The 15917-nt window shown below is 38.7% G+C and overlaps 1 protein-coding gene across 1 annotated transcript in view; it reads right to left on the bottom strand.

Annotated features, from left to right (window-relative positions):
• Window positions 1-15917, bottom strand: part of DYNC1H1 (dynein cytoplasmic 1 heavy chain 1) — a 44917-nt gene that overhangs the window by 5154 nt on the left and 23846 nt on the right. Inside the window, exons 39-71 of the mRNA XM_054400034.1 lie at window positions 15425-15631; window positions 15211-15332; window positions 14828-14993; window positions 14450-14613; window positions 14079-14208; window positions 13185-13318; window positions 12812-12926; window positions 12526-12687; window positions 12233-12447; window positions 11948-12152; window positions 11639-11812; window positions 11423-11542; window positions 11176-11296; window positions 10367-10562; window positions 9609-9726; window positions 8849-9064; window positions 8106-8318; window positions 7798-7925; window positions 7227-7380; window positions 6517-6663; window positions 6284-6434; window positions 5815-6068; window positions 5523-5657; window positions 5328-5422; window positions 5066-5240; window positions 3811-3886; window positions 2498-2658; window positions 2131-2242; window positions 1987-2047; window positions 1474-1597; window positions 999-1112; window positions 553-723; window positions 124-341 (exon numbers count right to left, since the gene is read on the bottom strand). Of these exons, the coding sequence (XP_054256009.1) occupies window positions 124-341; window positions 553-723; window positions 999-1112; window positions 1474-1597; window positions 1987-2047; window positions 2131-2242; window positions 2498-2658; window positions 3811-3886; window positions 5066-5240; window positions 5328-5422; window positions 5523-5657; window positions 5815-6068; window positions 6284-6434; window positions 6517-6663; window positions 7227-7380; window positions 7798-7925; window positions 8106-8318; window positions 8849-9064; window positions 9609-9726; window positions 10367-10562; window positions 11176-11296; window positions 11423-11542; window positions 11639-11812; window positions 11948-12152; window positions 12233-12447; window positions 12526-12687; window positions 12812-12926; window positions 13185-13318; window positions 14079-14208; window positions 14450-14613; window positions 14828-14993; window positions 15211-15332; window positions 15425-15631 (5054 nt within the window). The remainder of the gene's footprint in view (window positions 1-123; window positions 342-552; window positions 724-998; window positions 1113-1473; window positions 1598-1986; window positions 2048-2130; window positions 2243-2497; window positions 2659-3810; window positions 3887-5065; window positions 5241-5327; window positions 5423-5522; window positions 5658-5814; window positions 6069-6283; window positions 6435-6516; window positions 6664-7226; window positions 7381-7797; window positions 7926-8105; window positions 8319-8848; window positions 9065-9608; window positions 9727-10366; window positions 10563-11175; window positions 11297-11422; window positions 11543-11638; window positions 11813-11947; window positions 12153-12232; window positions 12448-12525; window positions 12688-12811; window positions 12927-13184; window positions 13319-14078; window positions 14209-14449; window positions 14614-14827; window positions 14994-15210; window positions 15333-15424; window positions 15632-15917) is intronic.

The raw sequence follows: 15917 nt of genomic DNA, 5'->3' as shown, positions 1-15917 counted from the left end.
TTACACAGCTAAATTCCAGCACAGAGATAGAGGTAAGGGTTTTCTTTCATTGTTGCTTGGGGCTTTTTAAATTAAAAAAATAAAAGTTGTGCCTAGAGATCAGTATAATGAAAAAAATGATACCTGATTCCATCTGGCATTTGAATATCTTTGTGTCCATCAACTTTACAAGCCAGTTTGAATTCACTATCAAAACTTAAAGTAGTGAACAGACGTTCCAGGAAAGTGTTTAACAAACGTTGATCAAATTCATTATCGATACGGCCTCCATAGATAGACTGTGCCATCAGGGTCTTCAATGCAGACCAGGGAATTTTGTCAGGTGAAATGTTTTGGCGACCCTATAAATCAAATGCAGTGTCATTAGCAGGAGACAACCCTTTTCACATCTTCTCTGATGCAAGAATCAAATTCAAGAACTAAATTAAATTGCCATCAGGCTATTTGTGCCTACTCATTTAACTCACCAAGTGTTTCCAGAACAGACTGGTTTACTGACAATATTAAGTCATCTATATATTACATATACCTTAAACACACAATACTACTTGCCTTTGCTGTATCATCCAACCATGTATCTACTGTATCACAGGCAGATCTCAGATCAGATTCTCCAAATTCATACTTCTTGGACCAGCCCAGTGGAGCATAGCGCAAGCGCTCTTGGATAATGGCATGGAACCAAGCAAGGAGGAAATACAAACGAGCACGCTCATTTGGAGACTAAAAAGTGGAGAGGAAAACACAAACAAAAGTACAGCTGCTAAACCAAGTGAAGTGATGAAAATCAGTGCCTGCTAAAAGGCTAGAAAACAGCAGACTGAATGCTAGATTGCTAGCAAAACTGAACACATTCTTCCAAGAAAAGAAGAAACTATTAGTTTACTTCCATGAGAAAAAAAGAATGCTGTATGTACATCTCAAAAACGGAGGTTTTATCATCCCAAAGTAAGATTTGAATGAACACATTCCTCCACCTACATAAACTGCAGCCTCACCTTGCACATTCTAGAAACCGGAATGCTACTGAAAGTCCTCAGCATGTTTGCCTTCACACCAGGAGGAGGTTCAAACACAAAGATTCGGCCAGCACGTAGCAAATTCACTGGCACCTAGAATTATATAAAAAAAAGGAAAAAAAAGAAAATAAAAGAAAAAAGATGGAATAAACTCAAATCCACATCCTTTAGTCTTCACTAAATCACAGTTTGTATTAGCTTCAAAACCTCACTGTAAGCACACACAGTAAAGTCCTACCTTTCTTTTGGAAGACAGGGGAAGCAAGCAAAAGGAACAGTATGGAATTTTCAGCTACAATTAAGTTATCAGAAATCAAGGCTAGTAACTACACTGTCAGGCATGTATTTTCCTTTTTCCTTACTGCAGAAAGGCAGTAATAAGAAAAACCTTCCCTGAGTAGTGCTCTTGGCTCTGCAAGCCAGTAACTCTATCAGAAAATCAAATTAATATTACCTTTGGATTAATCTCCATAGTAAGGAAGAGTCTGAAGCAAGCGTGAGGTTGTAGGGAGTGTAGCTTCTTTTCCAGTTGCATGAGCCAGCCAGGAGCCAGGTGAACGTTCTTCAGCATTACCCATCTGTGAAGTTTCGAAACAGAACAAAGGCTTTTTAGTGTATAGTTTATGGATCCTGGTTATCACCACCACTGATTAACAGAATATGATGCCAATGCTACAAATTTTCTTCTTGTCTTTTAAGCCTGTTTTCTGCATAGAATCAGTCACTGTGTAGTGTAAGTGGGTTAACTTTCCTGTTTTGTAGATACACCCTACTACTCTTGAAAAAGATACAAATTGAGTCGTGAACAGTTGTGTTTAAATTTCTACAAATTGCAGTTCAGAAGATAGTCTCATGTTTTTTTAACTCACAGGTTTATCATATATTTAGCCAACACGTCACTTAACCCTTCTTCTCTGTTTACTTTTGTGCTAGGCAGTCCTCTAGCTAAAAAGGAGACGGAGCTTACCTTCCAGATTTCACTGCTGTGTTTATTGCTTTATCTGCTTGGTTAAACCCTTCAGCAGAACCTAAAAGACAGAAGAGTTGCTAAAGCTCTTACTGCTAACAATTTCTGTTTATGCTTAGATGATGAAATAAGGTATGTTCTTACCAATAGCAATAGAAGTAATCTGTGTATTCTGCTCAGCTGCAAGGTCTTCAACATGACCACTGGCATCATAACCAGGCACTGAACACATCAGCACAGGGGTATTAGGCTTCACCTGTTGTCAGAAAAGTTTAAAATGACACGATTCAGTCACTACATGAATAGAGAATGCAGTAAGCTCAGTCTTTTTTGCTTCTGGCCAGCAAAAGACATTATGCTGCTCTTATTTTGACACTAACAGACTGGTAAACAATCCACTCCTCATACTATGGGGAGAAAGGTAAGTGCAAGAAATGTTCCAGTGGATAGCTTCACTCATTATGGAACTCTCAACCTCAGGATTTTAGCCTTTCAAAAACAAGTGGGTTACCTCTGTATCTACGATGTGTGTCAGATCTAAAGGCTGCTCCATAATGGACATGAAAGACTCTCCCAGATTTGTTGAAACAAAGGTATGTGCCATTGCCAACAAACGATCTGGACGGAAGGCCTGGATCAGAAGCAAGCGATGAATGGCCTGTCCAATGGGAGCTGAACAGAGAAGATGGGATTAGATAGAATGGTGAAAAAAAAACCAAAACAAACATCATCAACACTTTCTTCTCTTTGATTCTCCATTCGGTTTTTCCCATCTTGTTCTGAAGATTAGGTACTAAAAAATTTAGTTATCCCCTTGAAAGACCTGTTGCAACATTTTAATGACTGTATTGTCTTCAACAGTCTAAAGAAACTCACCATCTTTGGTTGGTTTGTCTTCTGTGACAGTCATATACTTAATTGCTCTGTTGTGAACCCTTTAAAAGCCTGCCTTGACAGGACGCTTTTGGATTCTACTAAAATCCTATTGGTTTACAAAATCTACAGTTTAGAAGTACTGCCATGAAGGAACCAATTTGAACTTCCAGGGACAACGGATCTTTTCACATCTTCTCATCCATTCAATAATCTACTGTTCTCCTAGAGTCTGAAGTATTATACATTTGTCTAGTGTGGATAGGATAGATAACCTAGAGCTGCTTCAGCTCACAGTCAAGCAGCTTTACACAGCTAGTAAATACAAGCTTAGAATCCTTAATTTAGAAAGCCATCTACTGGAATGTGCCCTGAGCGATCAAGGTGCAAACACTTCCTAATGTGACCTTTCAGGCAGCAGAGGAACAGAACAGCAACAGATACCCTTAAGTTCTAACTCCTAACAAATCAGCATTAATGACTAGTGCAGCAACAATTAGGACTTCATGCTTAAATACAACTGCAAGAGGAAACATGCCAGGAGGTCAGGCCTGTCCTCAGGAAATCTGTCTCTTAGAGCTTTTTAGGGTATTTGAGCTGCCTCCAGATTTGCAATGACTAATGTTAATCCAAACTATTATGTAATCTAATGAGACTCTAGAAGCACATTTCATCCTTAGCGGAAGACCATTCATGAAGTTAAGGTGCAGGAATCAAGTGCAGGAACTATTGTTTACAAAACACATTTTTTAATTATTTTTTTTTAAAAACCAAACACTACCAAAACCTAAACTACCAGGATGAGGTTCTTCCACAATCCCAAGATAATGACTTTCCCAGGCATTAAGACACAAATTAAAGTTCTACTTTAGAGCTGCTTTAAAATCATAGTAATTCTTACTTAGATTAGTACAGTAGGATTGGTGGGAACAATAGCAAATCTTAACTTACTTGCAGGTTTTTCTTCAGTCCAAAGGTATGGTACAGTCTGCTCTGGTGAACTGCTATCCAGCCAGATACAGAATTGCTGTATTGAAAGAAAAAGGCATAAAAAAATCTGCTGCAAGGTACAGGACTTGTTCATGGTGCAACAGAGATGTTCAAACTCAGCCTTAAAATCAAGACTGCAGAAGTGTTCACCTGCATAGCAACTTTCAGTAGGAAATAAATGGGTAGGATTGCCAGCCTTGGATTTGCAACAGAGCCTTAAACATGCTAGTAAGTATCTAAATGTTTAAACAATGAAATGCACAAGTTTGTAAGATTTTTCCCATTTAATGCTCTTATCATCTATCTTTAGAATAAAAACTTAGATTGAGTACCAGATGAAGCATTTGAGCTTCTATCCACAAATAAGTCTTGAGAAGTAAGACAGGCGTAACACTGTTAAACAGAAGCACTAAGTTAAACAAACCTAGATCTGAATATTGTCCAACACTCATAGTTTGCTCTTTTCCAGAGCTTCCAGATATGGATGGTTTCAGTGCTTCATATATAAATGGTTTGTGTTTTTTCCTGAGCAAGACTGCAACTTGACTAGCACATTTACTAAGTTCTTAACTCATTTTTCACTGTGAACTTCTCCAAGATCTGTTGTGGTTTTTTTAAGCAAAAATCCACACACAAAACACAAATTACTTTTTTTGTGTGTCAAATCATTTCACTGATACCCTTCTAATTCTGCATTGTCTCCAGTACCCTTGATTCTAGAGATTTCTATCAAGTTCCAGTCCAAGCTCTATGTTACCATAGGCTGGTAAGTTTGAGGAAAACTGAGCAAAGAGAATTCAACTTCTAATATAAAAACTATGCAGGGCAACCTAACAGGTACGACTGAAGATATGGACATATTTTGGAACATAAAGGTTCACAGTCAGGACACAAACGTAATTGGAAAAAAATCAGATACTGAGAAGGAGCAAAGCGTTCAGCAGCTGATCACTATTCAAAGTTATTCCAAATAGTAATGTCCATAATGATGTTATGTATGGCTAGGGCTGTTCCCCTCTCCTGCATAATTACTGCATAAGGATACAGTAAAAGCTCATAGTATCACACTTTCTGCTACCACAGAAACCAAAGCTGACTGCAGTCAGACAAATGGTGAAGGTGCTTCTAAGGCTGCAAGCATGAAGCTCTTAAAGCAGACACTTAAAAAGCTTAACCAGACAGTTTAGGGTAGAAACAAAACCTAGCCAACACTTACCTCATCAGCTTGAACTTTTGAAACAAGGTCCTTAAATGCAGGAAGGCAGCTCAGCCTCATCATTGCTTCTGTTTGCTCTACAGTCAATCCACTGATTTTGGGGAGAGATGCAGTGTTTAGTACAATCTCCTTCCCTCTCAAGAAGTGCTGGAATTCTGCGTCGTATGTAGGCTCCCTAACGTTAAGGGAAAAGAAGACGTTAGTTAGGTGCCTTCAAGATACTACTTTTTCAACTAACATGAAGAGAGAAAACAAATGTTACCCAATAGTGCCTTTCAGTTTAATCCGGGCCAATAGCATAGCAAACGTTATATGATCTTGATGAAGCATGCCACGTGCCACCCTATTGAAAGCCACCTATCAACAAAACAGTGAAGTTAATAGAGTAAGAGGCCTTGGACTCTTACCTTTCAAAAATGTTTGAAGAATTGAATTTACTAATAAAAAAAAAATGAACCTGAAAGAGATCCTTTGTGATGATTGAGAGGCGGTGGGTATGGTCTGTAATTCCCTTCAGGTTTGGGTTCTCATACAAGACATTATGATAGATATCCAAGAAAAACTGGAGAGAGTACTGGTACAGGAAATGTATCTGAAAGAGAATATTGTTTTATATCTTAAGAGTCCTGCCATTTCTTAGTCAGTAGCTTATGCCTACCAAATTGCAATACAGCAGCCCAGGCTGGAATTAGGCCGTGCTATTTGAATAGTAAATATGTGCAACTTCTGGTAGGAAGAATTCATCCTACCTGTTTCAGTGATTCCATGGTAAAGTAGATACTGCTGCATGCTGTAGAAAGAGGCAAGTACTGCTGAGAAACAGTCTCCACCTCTTGCATGACAATATCAGTCTCTTCTACTTTTCTAGTGACCTCTGCTGCTTCCCTCTTCAGGTTCTCAAGAGTAGTAATGATGGTGTCATCATCTAGGATACGTCCCTTCACTTCATTAAGCGCCTGCAGTAGAGATTTTTCTAACTGACGTAAGCGCAGCTGGAATTCACCTTAATTAGAAGGAAAAATAGGTTACATATTGTGTAGATGTATTAGTTTAAGAGTTATATGAATTGCATATACTTCATATACTTTGCCATTGGACGTCCTGGAAAAGCAAGAGTATCACCTGTAAAGGTATTTCTCTGTGTATTTCTAAAGCTACAGTAAAACCGCTATGTTCTTTTAGAACAGGAGGAAGTTACTTTGTTTTTGGTAAGCATACCCTGAAGCTTGAGGAGGTCAGAGCGCTTTTCATCAACATCTGGTCTTTCAGCTTTCAGGACTTCATTCAGACACTGGCTCTGTAAGCTGCTGCGAGTTACTGTGAAGTTCACAAACGTAACACGAGAGCAGAGGTCTGGTGGGAATTCAACCTATCAAAGGAAACATGAAAAAAACCTCTCAGGTCTCTGACATACCGCTTCTACAAACAAGAGAAAGTTTTGTTTTACTCACTGTTGGATCTCTAGTGGAGAGGAAGATAACAAAAGATGGTGACAGATCAATATCTTGGTCTCCCAGAGTAATCAGAACTCTGCCTCCAGTTCTGCGGACTTCACGATTCAGAACAGGATTCAGAACTGGATCATAGCTCTCCACATCCTAGAAGCAGAGATGTGTTAAGAACGCAAAAGTCCTATTCTAAGCAGCACAAGCAACAGGTTGATCTCATTTGTGACCTAATCCTTTGTTTTCCCATTTCTATACTAGGAAACCAAAAATCTCTCTCTCTCAAATAAAAGTCCATTATTCCCACAATTGCCAATTTCTTTGTATTACAGAAACTTCTTCCTGCTACTCAGCAGATTTAATTCTAGATAACTAGCTGTATTAGGTGCTATATTATCTATGACTAGAGATAGCATATGAAGATGAAATAAAAGACAAGTTGCAAGTAATTTTATAGTGATAGTAAAGATAGGAATAATTTCAAAATCAAAGGATTTGATTTTGAAATAGTGGAAGAAGAAAAATGCCTTTTTTGATTGTGTATTTCACTAACCATATTTTTCCCCAGGACTAACACCTCATGTATCACTCATATTAAAGTATGGTTTGAAAATAAAGTTGTTTGCATCTTGCTAACAGAGACATTTCAAACTTTTCTAGTACAGAGGGTAGAATTCAGGAATTTTGACTAATTTCTACAGGGTCATGCAACTAACCTGGACTAGAAGTGGGTTGCCAAATCTCAAGGCACTTTCCAAGTTCTTCCTGAAAGCATCATCCAAGAAACTAGTACGAGTTATCTTACGGTCTTTATATTCATTCATGATAAACTCTGTAGCTTGCCCGGACGGATCAATGATCAATGGATACCTAAGTTAGTAAAAAAACCCCTTTTATTATTTGAGCTTTGACTGCAGATAGCCTCTAAGTATTTTTATGAGTTTAGGCTGCATTATCCTTAGCTCTAAAAGCTTCTGTATTGGAGGATTAAGTTGGCCAGTGTCAATGACTTACTTCATTTCAGTGTTTTGAAAAATAAGTCTTTATTTGGGAAACAAAATAGCTTCAACTCAAGCCAGCTTATTTTAACAGCTAAGCAAAACAAGAATAAAGGCAAACAAAAATAATTTTTTTTTGTTTAGATATGGTTGAGCAGCTTTCACAAACATGAGAATACCTCACAAAAAAACAGTGCTTTGAAAGAGCTACTGTGATTCTTTGATAGGTGCAAAACCCTGGCTACTGCCAGAGTATCACTTCAGTATTCTAAATTTTAGAATGAAATACCTATTAAACCGCTTGAGCATGATGGCATTCTCAGTGCACAGGTCATCTGCAGGTAGAGAACTTGCTTGCCAGCGAAGCCGTTCATCTGCGTTGGAAAGGTACTCAGTCCTTGCAATGTCTGTGCGGAACTGCAAGAAGTACATCCAAGTTAGTATCGGACTACAGATTCTCTAGTAAAGACATTTTGAGTAAATGCAGCTCAGCAAGGTATTCTTTTCCTGTATCTCCATTCTTTACTTAGCAGTCTTTAAGCTTAACTGTTTGCAGTAAATTGATTTATGGTTAATTTATCATGACTGCATCTTTACCTGGATATTTGCTTGCTGCAAATGGTGAGACCACGTAGTGAACAGATTCTGACGCATTTGCTGATCAAAGTAGCCAGCATAGGCAATAAAAGCTCCTGAAAGTAAGCAGTCTCCTGCAATAGTGGACATCTGGTTCTTGAAAGTTTCACTTGTCTTCTCCCATCTTTCACGTTCAGCAGAAAGACTCTTCAGAAGAGCTGTGCTACGGTTTACCTAGAAATAAGCAGACTCTTCAGATGACAGATTGCCGCTGTATTACAAGTCCCTCAGGATATTTAAATATTGACCCAAGGCCCAACTTAAAAACTGAGAATGAAATAAAAACATCTTTCTTCGCTTCAGTGTTAATTCATGTTGTTTTAAACTGTTATCTTGATGAACTTCAAAATGACAAGTACTAGCATAGTAGTGACATACTAATGATTAGATCAAGTAGATAAATTCTTCCCCGCTGTCAAAAGTCCAGTTGAGACATTACACTACGTCCATGCCTGTTTCTGAAGTTTTCTACTTATTTTAAGCCTGAAACTGCAGCCTGAACTGTTTCATTAGTCAACTACAATATGAACTGATATTTATTTTTCAAGTCAGGTTTCAGTAGGTTAAGCATCCAGAGATGAAATTCCTTAAATGCTCTGCACAGGGGAAGCAATCCAAGTACATTCACAAGTTTGAAGAACAGTTCCATTTCTGACTGTTAAAGCCTAAAAGAATGGAAATTTACTGATATATAAAAGTCTTACTTTTGCTTCTACGGCAGCCAAGTCTGCCTTAATAGCTTGAGCCTCTGAAATCAGTACTGCGTATTCTTCTTTGTAGCGGGCAATACTGGCCTCAAGATCACGAATCATCTGCTCCACTTCATTTGCTTTCTGTTGGTTGTCTTTGGCATCATCCTCCAACTTCTGCAGTTCATTACGCAGAGGTTCCACTCTTTTCAACATATCAGCATAGTTAAGCTGTAAACGGTAAATAGTCTCTTTATACTTTCTAAAAGCATCCTGCTATATTGAGTATCGACATGCAAGTAAAGCCATTCTCAGTTATCTGAGTCTGGAGCCAAAAATCTCTTCCTTTAAAAACCTAGTCAACTATTCATAAGTCTGCCTAAAAGAGCTTGACAGAGCTGTCTGTGAATATGCCTCACTTGGAAGCAAGACAAAGCTTACACAGTCTGTACTAAGAGCAGTGCATCGCATTTTCCAGCTAAGAACTGTACTGTCCTGTAGAACAATGCCACATACAGAAAGGATCTGCTATTGTTTTCTGCAAATCTAAACCTTCTTGGTGCAAAAGCTATATTGCAACTGGCTATCAGTTCTTTGTCACAGTACTACAGAGCTCATAAAGCATTCATCTGAGCTATCTACCAACTTCTTTGAAGCAAAACAGCTTGCAACATTTAGTTGAATAAAAGCAAATTCAGAGCCATTAGACATGGTTATACACCTTCAGGCTCACTCTTTTCACCTTGCACTTGATTTTCCACAGTACTGACTTTACCTGTGCAATCGCCCATTTCACCATAGGTCCGCAGGCCAGTGATGCTCTGTTTACAATTTCATAGTTGTAACTTGGATTTGACAGGTAGTTTTTCTTCATCTTTTCCCGAATGGCATCACTGCAATGGTGAAGTTTTTAGAGAGAGCTTGAGTATACTACATCAGCACACAGGTATTCAGTACCCGTTTATCTGGCCTGCCTTCCACAGCTGATATGAAATTCCTAGCAATTTTGCTGACTGGTAGCTGGGATGTTTTCATTAGTTCAAAATGTTGTTTCAGAAATTATAGCTGAGGAATAAAATGCATTTAACAATATTTTAAGATTAAGTCACTTAAAAATTGCTTAACTCTGCTCAGAAAAATCTAGAGGTGGAAGGGAATTCAGGTATCTCTGACCTTCTGCTCAGATTTAGAGACTGCTAAAGGGGTCAGCCTGGATGAAACTCTCAGCAATCTGGTCCATCACTGCTGCGAAAGTGGTTTCAACTAATAACATGGCTTTGGACAGCAACATAATGCTTTGCAACCATGCCTTGAAGTTACTCAACAGCAGCCATTTTGGCCCAGTTTGCATGGTACACCTTTTTGTTCAGTGGTGTACTTCCTGTACACCACCTACACATTCATTGGATGCAGAAAGAAATCAGTCTCAAAAAAGGTAAAGGGCTACCACACCAATCACACGAAGTCCACTTAAGACCTTACATACCTTTGTAAATAATCTATTCACAGAAGTAATTCACACTTGCACCTTACCTGATTTCCTCAGCAGAGAAGTTAACAATGGTTGGAATGAAGTTTTCTCTCATGATAATGGAACGTATTTGTTTCCAGTCAGTTGTACTTTCACCTAGTAGTAGGCAGATGGACTCCAGTGCTAGCTTAACTGCTGCAGGTGGATTAGCCATGGAACGGACCTCTACCAGGTGCTGTTTCTTTATTGACTTCACAGCTAAACAGGGCCAGAAAGATGATGAATGTTAGCTGGGAATAAAACAGTTAAGCAAAGTCCATTCAAGTACCTTGGATATATAAAAATGCTTCAAGCATCAAAAAAAGATATTGTGGTTACTAAAGAAACAGATGCTAGTGGATATTATTCAAACTACTATATCACAAGATAAATTTCTGTGAATATCAGCTTGCCATCCAGACAAAGGCAACTTACTCTGCAGCCTAAAAATGATTCACTTAAAGCAGTGATCCTTGTAGTTTAATGAATGAAGAAATTGATTGTATGCTATCTATGCAGCAACAAGGCATCACTGGTCTTTCTGATTAGGAGCTTTCTTTAAGAGTACATTGAATGAATATCTAGAGCTGGTCTGCCAGAAACCAAGCCCACAGGCCCTAAAAGGAGAATCAAATATCACACCGGTACTACAAACAGCACAAAGTTACAGCTCAAAGACTAGGAATTTCTTCAACACTGTTCAACCTCATGCTAATATAATAGCCTGTGCTTTTGTTAAACAAGACCAGCTTAGATCACATCAAAACACACTCTCCTAGACTTTGGTTTTAAATCCAAGACCATAGTGTGATCTCTTCAGATGTTACCATACCATTCTGAGCTTCGATGACAGCAGGTTCCACCTTGTCAAGATCTTCTTTCACGCTCATCTGCTTGTCTGCAATGACCTCCTGTTGCTTGTGCAGCTGTTCCTGAATCTCCTGGCTCATGACCTAGAAAGAAATTTCAGACAAAATACTGCTTTTCAGAAGTTGTATTTCTTCCAGTATTTGCTCTGCAGGCTCTGTTTTCTAAATAAAAAGATGCACTGCGCACAAATATTTTACAAATATTTCTACCTTTTTCTTCTCAGCTTCCTGTTGATCTTTCACCATCTTTTTCAACTTGTCATTGGCTGCTGCATTCTTCACTTCCAGTTCCTGACTCTTTATTCTTAGGTCACGCCGCAGTTCTTCCACCTGAGATTGATTGCAAAATGGGAGAGAGAATTCCTATTAAGCATGGAGATCTATTTAATCACTCCAGTCAGAGGGCAAGGATTTAAAGATATATACCTGATCAACTGTTTCCTTTATTTTTCGAAGGCCAACATTCAAATGCATTTGCTGTTCCTCCAATTCACTTCGTTTCTCATTGAACAAGTTGGCATAATGGTTGATGAAGTCTAAATAGTGGCGTGGTGTGATTGCCATGGTTCTGCCTCCTCGTTTTGCCAGACGAGCATTAGCCTTCAGGGAAGAAAAATGAAATGGTGTGTTAGTTTTAAATCTGTTTGGATACCAAAGATCATACTTTTTAGGAAACTGCTGCATGATGCTGTGACCTAGAGACCAATGTAAATTAAGCAGTATAAAGCAGCATACCTGATGAAGAGTCTGATGAACAAACACACAACTATTAACAATAGCTTCCCTGTGTGACGGAGGTTGTGGCAGCTTGTCATACACAACTGGCATGTAATCAGGCACAATATAATTTGGTTTCTCAAGATCCATTTTGCTTGTGAACTCTTTGCCAACTTGGTACAGTGCCTCAGTTGACCAGTCTCCAAACCAGTTTAACACACACCTGAAATACAAAGCATTTATGGTAACTTCCCAAAAAACTTTAATGGTACTTCTAACGCGTGTTGAATATACAGCAATTACCTGTTGAAGAGTGCAGGAGAGGTAGCTGCCCTGTCCTTCAAGCCCTCAGAAGATGGATTCATAGTGAACACAACATGGAGATTGCGAATAACTTGACTGGTGAACCATTTGTAGAGTTCCTCATGTGAATCTAACATCAAACCTTCTTTTTGTGCTCCTTCTTTACACTGAGTCATGAGGGTGGCATATTCATCTCCTTCAAAGAGACCTGGAACCTAATCCAAAAGGCAGTTTTGTTGTAGCTTATAGTTATAAGAACGTGCTTCGAGAGTATTTACTTAAAATTTTCTTACCTCTCCATTGGCTAGGAGAGTGTTCATTCTCTCCAGGAATCCAGAATCCAATACATTTGACTCATCCATTATGAAAGCTATTTTTTCATTTTTACAGCCAGAACGTCTCAATACCGTCCGAAGATCTTCATCAAAATCTTCACCTGTGTATTTTCTGTGAACCTAAAAAGATATAACATTGGTTTTTAGCATTTTGATTTAGCTTTTAATGGAATTTTTTTAAGGGTAGATATTTAAGAGATGTGAGTTTTGACTAACAGTTACTAAGTTAAACTAGTATGCCAACCTTAATTTGGTAGACACTCAAACCATTCATCCAGGCAACAAATCTCGATAGGGTTGTTTTGCCTGCTCCACTCACTCCAATAAGTAGCAAGTGGCCCTGGGGCTGACGGAAGATTCTGAAACAGAATATCACCAAATATGTTTGATAATACTCATCAATTTATTGAAGCTTTTCCCTGAACATCTAAAACTTCAAGTTAGTAACAAAACTGAGACACCTTTCAAGAAATTATCCTGCTATTTAGAGGTCAGCAGTGTAGCATCTATGGACAACAATGGGATCATGCTCTACTCTTCCTTTGTACTCAGGCTTCTCTGGTTTAGGAAAACTCTCTAAATGCTATTTGTAAGAGCAGCAACTAGTCTCAACTTACCGGTCAATTCTTAACACATGATCCAAGACTTCATTGAACAGAACAAGTGGTACATCAAGCTCCTCTTCATAAAAGACTTTAAGCCTAGCTTTCACATAGTCTCTTAACTCCTCTTGATCCACTGGAATATAATCCTAAAAGAACCAGTCAATATAGTATGGAATTGAAGATTAAGGGAATTTCACTAAGGGATCAAATTTATGAGTAGATGAAAGCAGAACTATAAAAAAGTAGCATTCCTCTACAAAAGCTTAAGAATGCTGTAGTCATTTAACTTGCACAGGAACGTGTCCACAGCCTAGAGTGCCACATGGCAGCATGGAGTTTAAACACTGCATCTACTCAGCCTACCTACTGAGAGAGGTTGAGTCTGTGCTGCCAGTCACAAGACAGTGGGAAGTAGCATGACAGATTTACTCCCCCAGTTTATTTTAAATGATCTTTCCTAGACACTTGATATTGGTCATAGACATGGGTAACAGGCTAGACAGACTTGTGCCTTGACCCAGTAATTCTACTGATTGTTCAAGCTGGATCATTTCAGGTTTCAAGAAACATTCCCAGTAAAATTTATAGTATCAGTACTGTTCAAGGGTCACTGCCTTATCCAAGAGATCCCATAAGCAGTAACTGTCAACAAATTTCTGGGAGTGTTATAGTGTTCTTGAGAAATATTACTTAATACTGCCTTTACATACTGTGGTAGGTCTTACAATAGCATCATAGGCATAACAACTACTACCTTTGTGGTAGAGTTCACTTCAAAATAACCATAGCAAGAACTTCTTGGAGGTCATTTTAACATGAAAATTGGTGACCATATTTTGTTAATATAGTTGTAAGAGCTGCTGTTCAGTTGCTCCCATACTATGTTTTTTTTTAAGGTTTACTTACCTTTGACAGCCAGTTGCTGTATAAGATAGGCCTGCTCATAGCTTTTTCTTTGTCAATATTGGGAAAGTGTTTCAAAGCAACCATATCAATGTTCTCATCAGTCCAGCGTCTCTCCTCATCTTCTACAAGCCTGGGTAAAGAAACAAGTCACTGAAATCCTCACACAGCAGTGCTATGATGAGTGTGTTTCTGCTTTGTACAGATACTACTCCCAAGAGCATCAAGTTAGAGTGACAAGAAATATTCTTATTTGTACTCCACCTATTTCATGTGAAGCACGTTTCAGTTGGGTCTTCTAATGAAAGTTGGAAAAGAGTGGGGAAATTAATTTCGAACCTTTCTTTCCCCTTCCCATCCCACGTTGATTTTACCTGTCTTGGAAAAGACGTAAGGCTTCATGGGCCCAAATTCTGATGAGGCCTTCAACTGGTAAAGTTTCTAGCGGTCTCAGTGCTTCAAATATACCTCTCACCCATCGAGTCATTTCACGAGGTGAATAGATGTAGTGTGGCTGTGTGTCTTGAGTGAACCTCTCCTAAAAATGTAAACTTAATTAGTTACTTCATCCAAAAGTTGCACTGTATTTTTTTTACAGGCCATGGCACTACAAGATACTACTTTGTCAGTATAAGTCAGTAGCTTTTGCCAGAACTGAGTTGTTCTACATATATTATTCATATGAAAGGCATATGAAATGATTCAGCATAAAAGGAAGATTAATTAGCCTGAGGGTGTACTTAACAAGTTACCTGAGACATTGTGTAGAATTCTACCATAGCAGCAGTGAGAGGTTCTGCGTATGTCCGAAGCGATGGGATCAGCCTTAGCATTGCACGATTGAATGTTCCGTATATCTGAGTAAGTGAAGCTGGTCCAGGATAGTCCACATAAACCACAGGAACATGTCGTAGAAATCTGAAAGATTAGCATATTACATGGTCCAAAAAGTTAAACTACAGTCTGCACTGTTTTATTTTGCCAAAAATTAAATAACTGCTTCATTCAGTTACTGCTGATAAATTCTTGAATAACCTGTCTGAAATTAACAGTGAGTCCACTGGCTGATTGTCAGAGTAAAAAACAGAGTATGGAACCCGTTCTGTTGCTATACAGAGTTTACTGAATACATTACCTGTGCGAGAGAGGTTTTCTTCCAGGATCAGTAGGTGGATTACATGCACCAACAAACTGAATTCTCTCCAGTTTCACCCATGTCTGATCTGATGTACGATAGAATCCTCCATGTTCCACCATCTGGAGGAAAAAAGGTAAAAGAAAATCACTGGAACACTGTATTTCCCTGAAAGCAACTATTACAATATAGCGTATTACGAAGGACCCCAAACCTGTCTTATGAACGATATGACTCTCTGGGTGCCATATTTGTCCATATCTGGCAAGTTGATTTCATCACAGAACAGCACCAGCCACTTTCCTAGCTGTACAGGAGCCAACACTACTCCATTAGGTGTGCGTCTGTACTCACAGTAGTGATCAAAAGTTTTCAACAGCAGTTCTGGAGTGGTAGCACTAGAGAAATTCAATCCAACCACCTGAAAAAAATGAAACATTGAAGAGGAATAGTTAAAATACCCTAAGGTTTGAAAGAGAACAGGGATGTTTGGATTTCCACAATGGAAGTACATGTACCAACTATGCTTCAGGTTACTGCCTATACACTGTTTTCTTCCTACTGCAGGTTCTCTATTTACCATGCAGCTATGTCTCATGCCTAACCTTGTACTTAAAGCATCACAGCTTCATGCAAGTGAGGGACAAAAGCCACCCTTAAACATTATCACAGGCTTTAAAAATACTCAATGGAGGACTGCACATGTA

Source organism: Indicator indicator, chromosome 4, assembly GCF_027791375.1.
Source record: "Indicator indicator isolate 239-I01 chromosome 4, UM_Iind_1.1, whole genome shotgun sequence".
Lineage (NCBI taxonomy): Eukaryota > Metazoa > Chordata > Aves > Piciformes > Indicatoridae > Indicator > Indicator indicator.
The sequence above is the reverse complement of the archived record's forward strand: the minus strand, read 5'-3'. Positions and strand labels throughout refer to the sequence as shown.